This window comes from Phoca vitulina, unplaced genomic scaffold, assembly GCF_004348235.1.
Source record: "Phoca vitulina isolate PV1807 unplaced genomic scaffold, GSC_HSeal_1.0 scaffold29, whole genome shotgun sequence".
Lineage (NCBI taxonomy): Eukaryota > Metazoa > Chordata > Mammalia > Carnivora > Phocidae > Phoca > Phoca vitulina.
The window spans coordinates 5,053,687-5,072,632 of record NW_022589732.1 but is presented as its reverse complement, the minus strand read 5'-3'; the positions used below and the strand labels follow the sequence as shown (position 1 = coordinate 5,072,632).

The following is an 18,946-nucleotide window of genomic DNA, read 5'->3' as shown; positions in this document are numbered from 1 at the left end:
ATGGCAATTTTCTAAGTGTGATCCTTAGAGCAGTACAATCAGCATCACTTGGGAGCTTATCTTTTTATGATGATAATATTCTTGGAAAATACTTAGCATAGATCCAGTATTAATCTTTCTTGGAATTAAATTATAATCCTATATAAAGTAATGAAGGTTATTAGAGCAAAATTATAATCTAAATAGTTGAGTTCATTGAAAAATAAAAACTTGTCTGTATTAGGAAGATGGTGTAGTTCTAACTTGACCACACTTGTTAATTCAGTTGTTTTGCTGGGATTAGATTGTTTAAGGCCCAACTTTCCTTAACAATAGTCTTATTAGAAGTAAAATCTCTCTGAAACTCCTGGATGGCTCAGTTTTAAGCATCAGACTCTTGATTTTGGCTCATGTCATGATCTCAGGGTGGTGAGGTTGAGCCCTGCTTGCAGCCCCTTGCTGAACAGGGAGCCTGCTTGGGATTCTCTCTCTCCCTCTCTCACTCCCTCACATGCTCTCTCGCTCTCTCTTTTTTTTAAAGTTCTCTATTTTGCATTGTATTGTAATTTATATCTACAATATGATGGAAGTTCCTTATTAGTATATAGTATAATCACAAGCAGGGTTTTATGATTCATCTATTTCCTAGTAGCTTTACCATATTTTTAAATGAGAAAAGATTCCTGTGTTACTTAAAAATATTAACATTAAGCTTTTAAAAAAAAAAAGCTTCAAGTAGTCACTTGATCATTTATGTTTTGCTTACTAATTTTCTGAGAGTCTTTTGGCAAAGTGTTTTAATCTAAGATTTAAAACTGCCCATAATTGTGTAGGCTTATATAAAAGGGCACATTTTTATATTTAAAAATGTTTCATCATTTTATAGCTACAGTGTAAAACTTTGGCAGCAATTTGAGTGTTTAACACATAGAGTACTTTGAAGGGGAAAGTACTTTAACTTTTAATTTTAGCTTTAATATACTTTTCTAAAGATTTTATTTATTTGAGAGAAGAGAGAGAGAGAGCACGAGCAGAGGGAGAGGGAGAAGCAGACTCCTCGCTGATCGGGAAGCCTGATGTGGGGCTCAATCCGAGGATCCTGAGATAATGACCTGAACTGAAGGCAGATGCTTAATTGACTGAGCCACCCAAGTGCCCTAACCTTTATTTCTGTTCTTAAAAAGAAGATCCAATAAAGTAGTACTTCATAAATATGTACATTGACAATGCTTCTTGTAATATTTAACTATAATTCTTTGGTAACCTGTTGTGTTTCATTACTTGTTTAAACAATTGATCAAGTTTCCTTAGTTGTAGAGTATGAAATGTGTTCAAGGTGATTTGGATCAAAAATTTTTTTCAAAGTAACTGACATCATCAGTCTCTATGATCATAGAAAAATCTGAATGTTTCTATAACAAGTTTAGTTTTAACCATATAACTTCTTGTAAACCCAGTCATCTTAATGTGAATTAGTTGCAAAATGAATCACTCTTCACTGAAATAAGTGGCCTGCTATTATGTTTTCATACTTGTAAAAAAAAAAACAAACCTATAAATACGTATCATTACATTTAAATTATTCTTAAAATTTCATTTAGATGTATAGTGCTTTTTTGGAGTGTGAAATTAAAAAATTGATTATATAATTTTTTACCAAATGGAAGGTATGAAGTTTTATATACACACTTCATGGACATAATAAGCATAATTTTAAAATAAAATGCAAAAAGAATATTATAACCATGTTTTAAATGTATGAATTCTGTGGGGGAGGAGATAGACTTTGTTACAGTTTATTACGAAGCTAGGGTTATATTTTATTACTTATGTAAAATAGTGTTCTGTTTAGCTTCTTTTAGTGCTAGGAGAATTGCGTAGTTCCATTGATTGCTTCCATGCAATGGAAATCTGACCTTCAGCAGATGTTTGAGAAATTGCCAGCACACCATGATCAGATGACTAGAGAGTTTTCCCCCTTATTTGACAGACCTTTAGGTGTAGTAATATGCCAAAGAAATTTTAAACTTTTTTTTTGTAATATCAAAAGTTTTCTAAAATATTAAAAACATTAAAATATTGACAAAACAAGATAGATTATTTTTCTCAAATCATTGATTACAGTTCAGGTGATTTTTACATGTTGACTTATAAAAAATACACTAAGAAAATCATTATTGTTGAGTGAATAATATTTTACTTTCTTATTGAAAATATCTTTGCCTGTAAAATATCATTAAGGGTTGAAGTAAGTAATTTTTTTTCTTGGTCATATTTTTCCTTGTGCAGTTTAAACATTGCAGGTTTCTCTTATTTTAGTGTTCTTATCTAGTTCTTATTTAATTGTAAGTATCCTTTAAAAATATGGACTCCTTTATAGAAGTTAAGTGTATGATGGAATATTTATCTTCTGTGGAACTCCTAGCTAGGAGCAAGATGCTGCACAATTGTGTTAAAGCCTGTTCTCAGGACAGTATTTTTAGAGGATGTATGAGATTCAGCTCTATAGTTGTGGGAGTTCAGCATGAATACTCTGAGCTCTGTTTTTTTCAGTTTCATCCATTGAGTATACAGGAAGGCAGGGGAAGGGGAGTGCCTTGATGTTTGAAAATCAAGTAATGGGTTAAGTACCAACAGTTGCTAGACTGGATCTTTCCCTGCAGGTGCTGCTATTCTACAGGGCATCGCAGTTGCTTTTTATTGTGTGAGATGTGCAAAAAAAGATTTCATTTTAAGGAAAGTTAAAGTAATACAGTCTTTTATAGTTCCATTTTATGGTTTTGTAATAATTAGGTATGCCTTAGGTTTATATACTGAATTAGTTCTTGTAAATTTTTATGGTTTATGATTAAGTTATTAAATTATCAGTATGTGCTTATATGTCACCTTGAAAAATAAAAAGATGTTATTTTAAAGTCATATATTCAATGATTCAGTATCAGGAGTTCCAAGAACATGCTAAACCAAAACTTAAAAAATCAAACGTCTGTGCTATAGTTTTGCTGAATCAACATGAACCAAACTAATGGCCATATCCATTGCACTATAAGTGAGAACCAGCTTCATGTTTGTATATGAAATCATTAAAGAAAACAATATAGATCATGATTCCTCCAGTGATGTCATCATATTACGGTAACCTTTCATATTACTGCTTTCTTACAAAAGTCATGTGTAAGGTTTTATTAGGTGGGAAAGGTTATATAATTTATAGCAAACTGGTGGCTTTAAAATATATAGATAGGATACTAAAGTTTGTTTATTTTTAGGTCACTAAAGTTTATAGGTAAAATTCTAATGAGGTATATCTGATCTGTCTATAATACTGTGATATTACATACTAATATTAAAGTTTTAGGTAAGTCACTTTATGTGAAGAAAAATTGTGTTCTTAAGTGAAATTTGGTAAGTAACCATATTCTTACTTATACCCACACTGCTACATTTACTCATTTTCAAAAGCAGTGGAATGGAGTTGTATTTTAAGAGGGAATTAGGTTGTAGAGTTGGCAATAACAGGGAAAAAATGCATCTAATCAAATTAACTCAACTTTTTATTTTTCTTCATGGATGTGGAATTTTCATTGCGTTTGTAATTTTGAAATCCTAATTTTCATCACAAAACTTTGTGACTGTCCTCCATTCAGCTTTTAATCTGACTTGAGGGAGAAAAGTTTAAGTGCTTGCTGAAGTTAAAAGAACTGCTTTACTTAGATTTCTTAGCATTCTTCTCTCGCTCTCTCTCTTATCCAGGCACAGGCTTGCATAGATCCTCTACCATTATCTCCTGATACCATTTTTTGTCTCCTAGCAAAGCAGGAAAAAATAGGTTCAGCATAAGGCAGCTGTGAAGGACTTTTCTCCCACCAGCAGGGAGTTTAGCTATTTTACTAAATAAATCTAAGATTTACTCCTTCCCAGTAGTTGCAACTGTTTACATAAAATGTTCCTACAATATGAGATTGTGTCTCTATTTTGTAAGACTCTGGTGAGGAAACTCATGTTAAAAATCTATACATATTAAGCTAGAACATGTTCATTTAAAAAATGTTATTTAACAGAGGTAAATTTATTTCATCCTTAACATATTTAAGATGGCAAAACATAAATCAAATAACCTATTTTGGTATTCAGCACCAAAACTGTTTAAGTCCCAACAGTGCTGTCAAATCAAAATATTGAAGAGTGCTTGTCTTTGACCTATTTTTCTATTATCTCTTTCATGTAAATACACAAACACATATATTGAAAGATGAGACTAAGTATTTGGAAATTATGTATCTTTCAGTGTGCCTGGTTACAATGGGTTAAGTCTTAAGATAGCTCTGAACTAGTAGTAAGTCTTCAATCATAATTTATTTAGCAAGTTTCTGTGATTATTATTTTGATAGTGTATCTTTGTGTTGTGGTCTTTTTCTTCTTTTTTAAAATTATATCATCCAGAATATACACTATTCTTTAGTTTAAAAAAATATGTTTTTATCTACTCATGTAACTACCACCCAGATCAAAATATAGAATGTTTCTAACACACCATCCTTACCCAGTTACCCCTTCCCAGTCTATACTGCTCCTCCTCTATTCCACTAATTCTGTCACTATGGATGAGATTTGCCTATTGTTGAACTTCAGGGGCACCTGGGTGGCTCAGGCTGTTAAGCGTCCAACACTTGATTTCAGGTCAGGTCATGATCTGGGATTGAGCCCCACATTGGGCTCCACACTCAGTGTGGAATATGCTTGAGATTCTCTCTCTCCCTCTGCCCCCCACCCCCTGCTTGTGTGTGTGCTCCGCTCTCTCTCAAAATAAATACATCTTCAAATAAGTGGAATCAGGCAGTGGCTTTTTTTCTTTTTTTAATGCAGTGGCTTTTAAACCCTATAATATCTGTGAAATTCCTGATCTTAGTTTTCCAGGGCTGCAGTAACACATCACTGCAAACTTGGTGGCTTAAAACAGTAGAAATTTATTTTCTCAACTCTGGAGGTCAGAGTATGAAATCAAGTTGTTGGCAGGGCCACGCTCTCTCCCTAGGCTCTAGAGGAGGAGAATTTTTTCTTACCTTTAAAGGGAAGCATGAGGGGCGCCTGGGTGGTCAGTTGTTAAGCGCCTGCCTTCGGCTCAATTCATGATCCCAGGGTCCTGGGATCGAGCCCCGCGTTGGGCTCCCTGCTCGGCAGGAGGAATTGGTGGAATCTTTAGGGTTTGCTATATATATATATATATAGTATCATATCACCTGCGAATTGTGAAAGTTTGACTTCTTCCTTACTAATTTGGATGCTGTTTATTCCTTTTTTTCATCTGATTGCTGTGGCTAGGATTTCCAGTACTGTGTTGAATAAAAATGGGGAGAGTGGACATCCTTTCTTGTTCCTGACCTTAGGAAAAAGGTCTCATTTTCCCCCATTGGGTATGATGTTAGCTCTGTGTTTTCTTTTTTTTTTTTTAAAGATTTATTTATTTTTATTTATTTATTTTTAAAGATTTTATGTATTTATTTGAGAGAGAGAGACACAGCGAGAGAGGAAACACAAGCAGGGGGAGTGGGAGAGGGAGAAGCAGGCTCCCCGCGGAGGAGGGAGCCCGATGTGGGGCTCGATCCCAGGACCCTGGGATCATGACCTGAGCCGAAGGCAGACGCTTAACGACTGAGCCACCCAGGCGCCCCAGCTGTGTGTTTTCATATTTATTATGTTGAGGTATATTCCCTTGAAACCTACTTTGTTGAGGGTTTTTATCATGAGTGGATATTTACTTTGCTAAATGCTTTTTCTGCATCTATTGAAATTATCAATCATATGGTTCTTATCCTTTCTCTTGTTGGTGTATTGTAGCACATTGATTGACTTGCTCATCTTGAACCACTCTTGCATCCCAGGAATAAATCCCCTGATTATGGTGAATGATTTTCCTTCCCTCCCCCCCTTTTTTTTTAGATTTTTTATTTTTAAGTAAACTGTATACCCAACATGGGGCTCAAACCCACAACCCTGAGATCAAGAGTCACATGCACTACTGAGTGAACCAGCCAGGTACCCCTCAGAATGATTTTCTTAATGTATTGTTAGATTTGGTTTGCTAATATTTTGCTGAGGATTTTTGTATCTATGTTCATCAGGTATATTGGCCTGTAGTTCTCTTTTTTTGTGGTATCTTTATCTGGTTTTGGTATCAGGGTGTAATGGCTGACTTTGTAGAATGAAATTGGAAGTTTTCCTTCCTCTTCTGTTTTTTGTAATAGTTTGAGAAGGATAGGTATTTAACTCTTCTTTAAATGCTTGGTATCATTTAGGGTGCCTGGGTGGCTCAGTCGGTTGAGTGTCTGCCTTCAGCCCAGGTCGTGACCCCGGCTTCCTGCTCAGCAGGGTGTCTGCTTCTCCCTCTACTCTTACCCCCTGCTCGTGATCTCTCTCTCTTTCACTCTCTCTCAAATAAATAAAATCTTAAAAAAAAAAAGGTGTTTGGTAGAATTCACTTGTGAAGCCCTCTGGTCCTGGACTTTTGTTTGTTGGGAGTTTTTGATTACTGATTCAATTTTATTGCTGGTAATAGGTCTGTTCAGATTTTCTATTTCTTCCTGATCAGTTTTGGTAGGTTATATGTTTCTAGGAATTTATCCATTTCTAATAGGTTGTCCAGTTTGGTGGCGTATAAATTTTCATAATATTCTCCTATAATCCTTTTTTTTTTTGTGGTTTCAGTTGTTATTTCTCCTCTTTCATTTCTGATTTTGTTTCATTGAGTCCTCTCTCTCTTTTTCTCTCATGATTCTGGCTGGAGGTTTATCAATTTTGTCGATCTTTTAAAGAATCAGCTCCTGGTTTTATTGTTCTATTGTGGTTTTTTAAGTTTCTATATTATTTATTTGTGCTCTGATCTTTATTATCTCCTTTCTTCTGTGGGCTTGGGTTTTGTTTGTTCTTTTTCTTAGCTCCTTTACCTGTAAGGTTAGGTTGTTTATTTGAGATTTTTCTTGCTTCTTGAGGTAGGCCTGTATTGCTATAAACTTCCCTCTTAGAACCGCTTTTGCTGCATCCCAAAGATTTTGGACTGCTGTGTCTTCATTTCATTTCTTCCCATGTAATCTTTCATTTCTTTTTTTATTTCTTGGTTGACCCATTCATTCTTTAGTAGCATGTTATTTAACCTCTAGTTGTTTGTGCTCTTTCCAGGGTTGTTTTTTGTTTTGTTTTGTTTTGTTTTGTGTTTTGGTGATTGACTTCTAGTTTCATAGCATTGTGGTTAGAAAAGATGTGCGGTATGACTTTGATCTTTTTGAATTGTTGAATCTTGTTTTGTGGCCTAATACATGATCTCTTCTGAAGAATGTTCTAGGTGCACTTGAAAAGAATGTGTATTCTGCTGTTTAGGATGGAATGTTCTGAATATATCTGTTAAATTCATCTGGTCCAGTGTGTCATTCAAAGCCAGTGTTTACTTGTTCATTTTCTGTTTGGAGGAAGGCTGGCCTGGGAGGATCCACAAAACGTGGGTGGGCGGGGCATGCAATTTTAACAAGGTATGCACAGGTCTTACTTAGGAGGGGTCCTCCACCACCCGGCTGAGATCCCACAAAGCACAGGGGTCAGGAGATGCAATGTTGGCAGGTTTGCTTTGGTCTTCCAGGTGAGGGACCTGCAGCTCCAGGACTGAGGCAAGTGTGACTGTAAAGGGCAGATCCACCAAAGTCTGGGGGGTGGGGCTTGGTGTAAGCAAGTTAAGTAGTTGAATGTTGGTATTGTGCTGGTTCCTGCAGGTGGCTGTGTGTTTATGCTGGTGGGCGGAAGAGGGAAATAGTGCCTGCCAGCTCCTTTGTTCCTGGAGGAGTCTCCCAGTGATCTCTTCTCCTTTGGGACAGGCTCTCAGATTAGTAAATCACTCTACCTCCCATATGCCCTAGGCATTTTTCAGACTGCTGCCACACTATATCTCTGTGGTTATTGTGCTTTTTAATGGCAGGTACTCCGCTTCCTGTTACCCTCCATGCTTTCCAAGAACTGAGCTGCTCGGTTTTTAAATTCTAGGCTTTAAGTCCCACTGATTATAAGAACTAAGGAAATTCGGCCCCTCTAGATTTCAAAGCCAAATGTTACGGGGATTTGTCTTACCCATGCAGGCTTCCCAGTGTCATAGTCTGTTTCTCTCCCTTCTCCACGCCAGTGGGTCCCAGACGGTCCTGCAGGCTGTTTAGCTCCCCACCCGTCTTGATGTGGCCTCTTTTTTACCTTTAGTTGTGGAGTTTATTCTGCCAGTCTTCAGGTCACTGGCTTATTTACACTGATGTTTGTGTTACCTAGTTGTATCCATGGGAGGAGGTGAGCTTAGGGTCTTCCTACTCCTCCATCTTCCCAGTTTCTCCCAGTATATTGTTTTTCTTTAGAAAGAAGGTGCTAACTGAAGGAAGGGCAGTATGATATGTTGGAAAGATTATTAGAAGTTTGGACTACTAATCTGTAGTCCTGGCTCTGTTATTAACTACGTACATGTCTTTGGATCCTTATGGAATATGTCTCCAATTTTTCATATGGCCCTTGGTATTTGCAATGATTGTCAAATTCACAAATACCATCAGTTTCATACCTGTTCACCTACCTTCCTTTCCTTCAGGAACACCCTGAACTTTCTTTTTTTTTCTTGGTACATTTTTTTATTTTATAAATGTTAGCCTATATTAGACTAAGTTGAGATTAATAAAAGATGTGTTGATTTAAGAGAGATTCATAATTGTGTTGAACTTTGGATGCTTTTTTGTTCATTTACCAAGTTCATTTCTTAAGTTCTTGTTTTTTTTTTAAAGATTTTATTTATTTGACAGAGAGAGAGAGAACACAAGAAGGGGGAATGGGAGAGGGAGAAGCAGGCTTCCCGTGGAGCAGGGAGCCCGATGCAGGGCTCGATCCCAGGACCCTGGGATCATGACCTGAGCCGAAGGCAGACGCTTAACGACTGAGCCACCCAGGCGCCCTATTAAGTTCTTTTAACAAGTAATTTCCTATGCACAGAAGCCATGAAGTATGTGTGATTAAATTTGTGCCTGGGTGAAGTAACCTGTTGTTTTATGTGCTAGCCTTTTGGAGTCATTCATTAATAGTTAAACATATTAAATCTGGAATAGGCCTACTGCTCATTGATTTCTCTGATAGATATTTGATAGTACTTCCAGGCATTCAGAAAGGGGGCTGTGAGACTTTTTACTGTTTCCTGAGGTTAAGACTATTCCTTATGTGATCTATTTTTTTTTTTTTCACTTATTCAGACAGTATTTTTTTTTTTTTAAAGATTTTATTTATTTATTTGAGAGAGAATGAGAGACAGAGAGCATGAGAGGGAGGAGGGTCAGAGGGAGAAGCAGACTCCCTGCCAAGCAGGGAGCCCGATGCGGGACTCGATCCCGGGACTCCAGGATCATGACCTGAGCCGAAGGCAGTTGCTTAACCAACTGAGCCACCCAGGCACCCCAGACAGTATTTCTTGATGATGAACTGTGTGCCCAGTACTGTGTTCCTAAGCATCCCAGACAGTTCCATCATTCTTAGAGCATTCTGTCTGTAGTGTTTTTATATGTAAGAAGGTTTCAGTTATAAGTGAGTCCTCGATGGCCATGCTTTTGAAATGCTAACAATAGTTATTAAACTTTAGAGATTTCTGAAATTAATATGCATGAGAGGAGGGAACATTAAAAACAAACATTTAACAATTATGTTTCCAAAATATCAAGAGTAGATAAAAATGTAAAAACTAGATAAACTTGTATCCTACCATACTTACAATACAGTTACAATATTGATTAGATGGATACCTGATGTTTGTATTATCATAAGTATATAAACACTATTTTTGGCTACCTACTTTAGTATATACTGACTTAATTTTTTGAAAAATATTTTATATATTATATAATAATGGTCTTGCATTTCCTCCCTTTATTTAGTTTTCTATATACTTGTCACTAATTTAATCCCCAAATTATATAAAATCTTTTCAGTACATTCAAGTATGTATATTAGGTATCCTGTCCATTTTATCTTCTTTACGTAATCTTTCCTGGAGACTTTATAACTGTACTCTCCAGACCTCTTGTGATCTTGTTTTGCCATCATACTGGTGATTCCCTTGCCTCTTTTTTTTTTGATTGGATTCTTTTCCTGGGTTCCATGTCTTAGTGGAATATATCATTTAGTAATCTCTTTAAAAAGTATTGTCGGGGTACCTGGCGTGCTCAGTTAGTAAATAATGCAGCTCTTGATATAGGGGTCATGAGTTTAAGTCCCATGTTGGGGACTTAACTTACTTAAAAAAAAAAAAAGTATTGCCCCCAAAAAAGATACTTTTTTTTGATGGCCTGTTTATTTCATTGATTTGTAATTTTTTTTAAGATTTTATTTATTATTTTTTTTCCCATTTCCACTGACCATTTATTTTAATCCTGTGCTACAGCAAAGAATCCAGCTACTCAACATTAGATGCATCCTGGGTCAGGTTTCCATCCTGGTACTTCCTCCATATCTTTGGACTTTAGAGCAATTACTCTGATTTGGGCCAAGATAATGCCGCAGACCAATAAGATTTTATTTTATTTTATTTTATTTATTTAAAAAAAATTTTTTTTTAAGATTTTATTTATTTTAGAGAGAGCACGAGACTGGGGTGAAGGGCAAGGGAGAAGCAGACTCCCCGCTGAGCAGGGAGCCCCGATGTGGGACTGGATCCCAGGACTCTGGGATCATGACCTGAGCTGAAGGCAGACGCTTAACTGACTGAGCCACCCAGGCACCCCTTAAGATTTTATTTTTTAAGTAATCTCTACACACAATGTAGTGCTGGAACTTATAACCCCGAGATGAAGAGTCACATGCTCTACCAACTGAGCCAGCCAGGTGCCTTGAAAGGATCTGTATTTAAGCTCAAACTTGACACATATCTGATTGGATATAGAATTCTGGATTAGAGATTGGAAATGATTTTTCCTCAGAATTTTGAAAGCATTGATCTAATGTCTTCCAGATTCTGGTGTTGCTTTTAAGAAGTCATGCAGTTTTGCTTTTTAATCTTCTATATGAAAGAAGAAGGTGGGATCTTCTCTTTTTGTTCTTTGAAATTTCACAATGACATTCCTAGATCTCTTCATCTGAATGCTTATTAGCTTTTTAGGAGTTGCTTTTCAGTCTGGGAACTTTGAGTTTCAGTTCTCGGAAGTTTTCTTGAATTATTTCTTTAGTTCCCTCTTTTGTGTGTTTTTTTCTCTCTCTATCAGAACTTTGTTTTACGATATGGGACCACATTGGTCCTCTTTCTACAATATTTTTTTTCTCCCATATTCTTTTTGTTGTAGTTGGAAAATTTTACAACTTTATATTCTAAATCTTCTATTGAGTTTTTTCATTTCTGCCATCATAGTTTAATTTCCTAAAGTGTTTTTGTTTTCCAGCAAAGTTATTTTTTGATAGCTTCCTATTTCTGTATTTTGATTGTTAAATTTATCTTATTGAGAATAATAATATTAGGGTTTGGCGGGGGTTGTTGTTGTTTTCTTCTCCTTTCAGAGTCTTCTTGTCTTCCAGTCACTTTTTTCTCTGTGTATAATTTAGTCTAGAAAAATTTGGCATTTTTCTCACATGAAATGTATGATGATTCTGACTACTCAGATTTAATAGCTTTAACACTTAAAAAACACCTGGGGAGCTCTGAGCAACATGGGCAGGGTTTGTTGACTGTATTTTTACTGTTTGGAGATCAGACTGCTTTTTTAGGGAATAACTAATGTCTGTATTTAGGTGTCTTTTATGTTAAACTGGTCAGGTTTCCCAGAGATATCTGCCAATCTTTTCCCTCTCAAAGTTTATACCCATTGAGGTAAACAAACAAACAAAACTAGGCATTGCAGGAGGGGTTTGGTTCTTTGTAACTTTCACTTGATTTTCCTGTTTCAGTAGCAGTCTCTGTCTTCAACTTGCTTTAATATGCTCCCTTATTCATAGACCCTCCAATAACCATTTCCAGGGGAAACAAACCTCCGTTTCTCCAAAGTGAAAGAGGAGGCAGTTGCTAGGCTAGAGCCAAGGAGAGATCTGTGTGTCTAGCTGCTGCTTAAACATACTAATATTATTTTTCTTATTAGTGCTTTCCCCTGAACTAATATTAAACCATTGTGGGCTTCTGGGGCGCCTAGATGGCTGAGTGCGATAGTCGTCTGACTCTTGATTTTGGCTCAGGTCATGATCTCAGGGTGGGCGTGGAGCCTCCTTAAGATTCTCCCTCAAAAAAAATAAAAATAAAAAACAAAAACATAATAAAAAAATGAATAAATAAAGAACCATTGTGGGGGGGGGGGCGCCTGGGTGGCTTGAGTTGTTAAGCATCTGCCTTCAGCTCAGGTCATGATCCCAGGGTCCTGGGATTAAGCCCCGCATCGGGCTCCCTCCTCGGCGGGAAGCCTGCTTCTCCCTCTCCCACTCCCCCTGCTTGTGTTCCCTCTCTTGCTGTCTCTCTCTCTGTCAAATAAATAAATAAAATCTTAAAAAAAAAAAAAAAAAGACCACTGTGGGCTTCTGTGTTGTAAATTGGAGTGTTTATCAGCTTTCCCAAATTCTGGCTTTAGCTTAACCTTCTTTTATTTCATGAAGTCAGCTACCACTGCTATTGCTGTTATTTAATATTAGTTGATTCTGCTCATTTTTTAGTCTGTTGAAATTTATTGGAGTCTTCATTTTATCATCCAACATGTTAATTATTATTCTTAACTTTGCATCCTGTTGAGTCAACTGAGTATCTTGATTGAAGTATGAGGTTCAAGCCCTGTGGATTACTTTTGAAGACATTCAATCGCTTTTACTTTAGTTCTTGGTTAATACTGTAAATTGTGTGTATGGTTTTTTTTTTAATCCAGCTATGAGTACCAAGTTATCCTATATTATTAATGAGCTTATATAGTTTTTATTTTATTCCTCAAAATATGTTCAGGATCTTTCCCTACAATATTAGAATTTTAAAAATCTAGTGTATTAGTTACACTAGCCTCCCTAAAAAGAAGAAATTTATCAATAAAAAACTTAAGATCACTGTAGTGAAATAAAATTTGCTCTTGGTATAACCTTTTTTCTTTTTTTAGTGCTTATAAGCCAACTTACAAGTAATCATTTTTGTACTTTGGATATAGATCAACGTTAATGGATCGTCAAGAGCCTTTTCAACTCAAAGGGTCTTTGATACATAATTTTCTAAGAAAAAAGTTTCTCCATTTCCCAAATCAGTGCATTTTAGAAATTATTTTCTTATGATGTTTTACAGATTATACACATTAGAGTTGCATGTCTAATTCAGACCTGTGATTATTTAGGCTCTGTAGACAAAAACTAGTTTACAAAGTTAGCTAGGTATTCTCTTACTGTCGTCTTTTCTCATTTCAACTTCATTTACTTTTTAACTATGTTTCTTCTACCTTTTCCAGTTTTCTACTCAATTCTCCTTGGTGGAGAAGATGGATGCAAAAAAGGAGGTGTGAGTAGTTCTTTATTCTCTCTGCATCTGTTAACATTACATCATCTTTCCCATGCAGTATTCCTGTTTCTTCTTGGTTCGTCCTCTTACATTTATACAACCAGTAGGCCTGTTTGGTTTTCCTTTGTATCACTTATAAAATTTAGTCTATTCTGAAAATATTATAAGTAAATAAGGTTTATGATATTAATTCATAAATATCTTTAGTTACATTTCCCTCCTTCCATTATTTATATATGTCCTTTTAAAATCTGACATCAGAAAACTCTATATTAGCCATATTGTTTCACTCACTCATCAACTTCATTTATTCAGTCCACTGACATTTATTAAGTTCCCAAAGTATATCAGGCCCTGAGAAGTAAGATATTGATATTACTTTTACTATTAGAGTTCATACTTTCATAGGTAATATCTCCTCCCATTTCTTATTAGAATTATTCATATTTATATAATTAAAATTGTAACTTTTGCTTTTTGGTCTCCAATTCACATTGTTGAGTACGCTTTTCTTTTTTGGAGCTATGTGTGGTATTATAAAAGTAGATTTAGGTTTGAGTTCTGGCTCTGCCAAATGTTAACTGTGTAATGTTGGATAAATCACTTAATCTTTCTGGATTTTACATTTCTCAGCTATAAGATGTACTTAGTATCTACTTCATAGGGTGAATTGAGAGGATTTAGATGTTAAAAATGAATTGAAAGGAGTGTATGTATATGTACTATATAAACTTCTTAAATTTAAGGAGCTATACTGTGGTATTTTTATAAGGATTGCTATCTAGATATTTACTGCAATCTTTTTGAAATATGGTTGTAAGCCTCTTTGGAAATAAGAACTGTATCATATTGATCCTTATCCATTGCAACTAGTAAATAGCAATGACTCATACTTTTGGATTGAATTTCCTAAGAAATGGACTTAAAACAGGGCTTAATAAAGTTCCTATATCTTTTCATATATATGTACTACCTCTTGGTCACAATTCTGACATAACAGTGACAAATATGTGTACACCTGATAGCATAGCTTCAAAATACCTGAAGTAAAATTTTACAGAATTACAGAAATTACATATAGGTAATTTTGCAGTCATAGTTGAAAATTTTAATACCCTTCCTATAGCAGTTGGTAGAATAACTACATAAAAAGCTAGCAAACACATTGAAGATTTGACAAACATTCTCGTTCATCTTGATTTAATTGATATTTATGGAACACTACACTTCATGCTGCAATAATACACTTTCTTTTCAAGTACACATGGTATATTTATCAAGAGACCATATGCTGGGTCATGAAATAATTCTAAATAAATTTAAAAGGATGGAAATAACACAAGACTATGTTCTTGGACCATAGTGGAGTTAAATTAGAATAATAAAAGTATGATGTCTAGGAAAAACATTCAAATGTTTGGATATTAGACAATACCCACAATTTGTGGGTCAAAGAAGAAATCACAAGGGAAATTAGATGTCATTTCGAAAATGAAATGACACACATATCAGAATGTGTAGATGCATCTTCAGGGTTTAGAGAGAAATTTATATCTTTAAATGCTTGTATTAGAAAGGATGGAAAATAAAATCAGTGACCCAGGGATTTACCTTAAGAGAGAAAAATAAGAGCAAATAAAACTCAGCTATGAATATGGCAGGAAGTAAAGATAAGAGTAGATCAATGTGGGTCTCCTGGGTGGTTCATTCGGTTAAGCATCCAAGTCTTGATTGCGGCTCAGGTCATGACCTCAGGGTCATAACATCAAGCCCTGTGTTGGGCTCCACGCTGGGGGTGGAACCTGCTTAAGATTCTCTCTCTCCCTCTCCTCTGCCTCTCCACCCACAACAAAGAATACATCAATGAAATAGTCTATAAAAGGGAAAAAGTGAACAAAACTATACAGAGGTAATAGTTTTCACCTGTCAGATTCTTCCTCATTTCACCTTTCCTTTCAAATCGGCAGCATACTACCCATTTGGTGAGACTGTGGAAGATAGGCACTTTCTCACAGCTTGTCTATTAGAATACAAAGTAGTACAACCTCGTATATTGGGAAATTTGACATTATCTAGCTAAATTAAATATTCATTTACTCTTTGATCTAGTAAATCTCACTCCTGGGGATATATCCCAAATATAGAGTGGCATAAATACAAAATGACATATGAACAAGGCTACATTCATTGTAGCACTGTTTGTAGTAGCAAAAGACTGAAAGGACACAAGTATTAGGATTCTGATTGCATAAAATATTTATTATTATCCAGTGGAGTATTATATGGGTGTAAAAGCAAATGAAGAGCATCTTTTATGCCTTGATAGCCAATTAATATTATTATGCAGTAAAACTAATAAGGTACAGAAAAGTTCATAAAGTATGTTACTGTTTAAATATATTTGTATATATGCACATTTCTAATTTTATTTTTTTTTAATTTAGGAATTAATAAAAAAAAAACTATTCCACTATAGGGAACTGAAATAGAAGGAATAGCTAGAGTTCTGCAAATATATCTTATTTTCTAGGTGTGATGTTGAAACCATGTAAATGTTTTACATAACTCTAAAACAAGTTTTAGTTATTTAAAAAACAACCCTAAAAGTGAAAGCAAAATGAAACAAAGAAGCCTAAGTGGTATAATTGTAGGAAGGAACTATTTTAAGTGACTTTAAAACACCATAATTTGATTATACATGCCGGGTGGATTATACCCCGAGGACAGAAGAATAATATAAAAACCTTAAATGGTTTTCATTAATCGTAGTGTTGTTATTATTATTTCCAAATTGTTGTATATATATTGTGCAACAAGGGAAATGATTTTAATTATGTTGGTGACATTGTATAACAAGAATCACATATAGTATGGGAGAAGAAAGAGAAATACAAGATCACAATTTTTAAACAATCTGTAGAATTTTATTTGGAAGTATCAGTATAAAGTTATACTAACTTACCACAGTAAAAGGTGTAGATAAAATGCCAATTCAGGAGAAATGAGCACTCCTTAGAACCCAGACTGTTGTTTCTGAATGCTGTTTCCCATTGAAAAGTACCAAAGTTCCTTGGGTTGGGTATATGGTTGATTTCAGGTCTGGGGCAAGAGATGGACAAGATGATCCTGGGATATTTTGTTATACCAGAAGCAGGAAAGCTATTAAAGACTACTAAGGTCTGTCTAAAAGACTCAGAAACTAATTGAAGAGGCTCTCACTGGCCAAAGATGGGGAAATTTGACAATAATAGAAATAAACAACTGCAGTAATTTGGAGCGTGCTACATTTACTTAAATATAACAGTTTATAATGATCCCTCCCCTAAAAAACACATTCTCACTGTTTACCATTCTGGGAGGTTAAAATACTAACTCATTTCAAAAACTCATAAAAACCAAGTGTTTATTCTTCCTTTTCTAAACAAAGTACTTCTTGGAAACCAAAGATTTCATGAGAATTTTCACTTACTAGATATATTACAGATACTAAATAATGAAGGCATGATAAAATTAGAATGTCATTTCTTTGCAGCTCTCAGTGAAATACTGCATTTAGGCATTGTTCATCGTTGGCTGCTATTGTCTGTCACAGATACAAGGCAATACGCATATGCCCCTTGATGAAACATGGTACCACATATGAGGTTGTCTTCTCTATGAATTCTGATTTTGATTAAGACTCTAAATTCCACAATTACAGAAAATTACAAGGACAAGAGGAACATGTTTAAAAATGCCTCAGGGGTATAGTCAGCAAAATACAGGTAATTGAAGACTGCATGGGACAAGTGACTTCACTTTTTTAACAAAGACATTGCAGGAGGAAAAGAGGTAAAACCTTCATGTCAATGAGTTCCAGTAAGTGGAACTTATTATGATCTTAATTTGAACAAACTGAAAAGGAAAAAAAGGTCTATGCTGGGAAACTTGAATACTGACTGATAATATTTTTGCAGAATTAATATATTTTTTAATTGAAACAAGATTGACCATGAGATAAAAATTGTTAAAGCTGGGTAATGGGCACATGGGAATCCCATTATGTTACTGTCTCTACAAAAAAATTAGATTTTTCAAAATAGCTTTTCATATACAGGCATACCTCAGAGATACTGTGGAATCAATTCCAGATCACTACAGTATAGTAAATATTGCAATAAAGTGAGCCAAATGAATTTTTTGGCTTTCCAGTGCATATAAAAGTTACATTTACACTGTACTGTAGTCTATTAAGTGTGTAATAGCATTATGTCTAAAATAAACAATGTTCATGCCTTAATTTTAAAATCCTTTGTCGCTAAAAAATGCTAACCATCATCTGAGCTTTCAGCTAGTTATACTCTTTTTGCTAGTAGAGGGTCTTGCCTCATTGTTGATCGCTGCTGACTGATAAATAGGGTGGTGGTTTCTGAAGGATGGGTGACTATGGCAGTTTCTTAAAGTAAGATAATGAATTTGCTACATCTATTGACTCTTCCTTTCAGGAAGGATTTCTCTAGCATGTGATGTTGTTTGATAACATTTTATAGTAGAACTTCTTTCAGAATTGGAATCCGTCCTCTGAAACCCTGCTGCTACTTTATCAACTGAGTTTATGTAATATTCTAAATCCTTTGTTGTCATTTCAGCAGTCTTCACAGCATCTTCACCAGGAGTAGATTCCCCCTCAAGAAACCTTTCTTTGCTCATCCATAAGAAGCAACTCCTCATTCATTCAGTTTTATCATGAGATTGCAGCAATTCAGTCCCATTTTCAGGCTCCACTTCTAGTTCTTTTCCTGTTTCTACCACATCTGCAGTTACTTCTGTTGAAGTCTTGAACCCCTCAAAGTCATCCGTGAGGGGGAGAATCAACTTCTTCTGAACTCCTGTTAATGTTGATGTTTTGACCTCTTCCCATAAATTACAAATGTTCTTGATGGCATCTAGAATGGTGAATTCTTTTTGGAAGGTTTTCTATTTACTTTGTCCAGATTCATCAGAGGAATCACCGTCTGTGGCAGCTATAGCCTTATGAAATGTATTTCTTAAATAAGACTTGAAAGTCAAAATGACTCCTTGATCCATGGGCCACAGAATGGATGTTATGTTAACAGATATGAAAACAACATTAATCTTGTCCATCTCCTTTAGAGCTCTTGAATGACCGGGTGCATTGTCAATGAGTAGTAATATTTTAAAAGGAAATTTTTTTCTGAGCAGTAGGTCTCAACTGGGGGCTTAAAGTAAAGTAAATGGTGTTGTAAACAGATGTGCTGTCATCCAGGCTTTGTTGTTCCATTTATAGAGCAAAGGCAGAGGAGATTTATCATAATTCTTAAGGACCCTAGGATTTTCAGAATGATAAGTGAGCATTGGCTTCAATTTAGTCACTACCTGCATTAACCCCAAACAAGAGAATCAGCCTGTCTTGAAAGGTTTGAACCCAGGCATTGACTTCTCTCTAGCTGTAGAATACGTCTTAGA

General features: G+C 35.3%; 1 protein-coding gene across 4 annotated transcripts in view; it reads left to right on the top strand.

Moving 5' to 3' along the window:
- Positions 1-18,946, top strand: part of JMJD1C (jumonji domain containing 1C) — a 338,905-nt gene that overhangs the window by 99,979 nt on the left and 219,980 nt on the right. For 2 of the 4 annotated variants that reach the window (XM_032423899.1, XM_032423902.1), the window contains exon 2: positions 13,431-13,478. The exons of the other annotated variants lie outside the window; for them this stretch is intronic. In XM_032423899.1, coding sequence (XP_032279790.1) covers positions 13,431-13,478 — 48 coding nt within the window. The remainder of the gene's footprint in view (positions 1-13,430; positions 13,479-18,946) is intronic. 4 annotated transcript variants of the gene reach the window in all.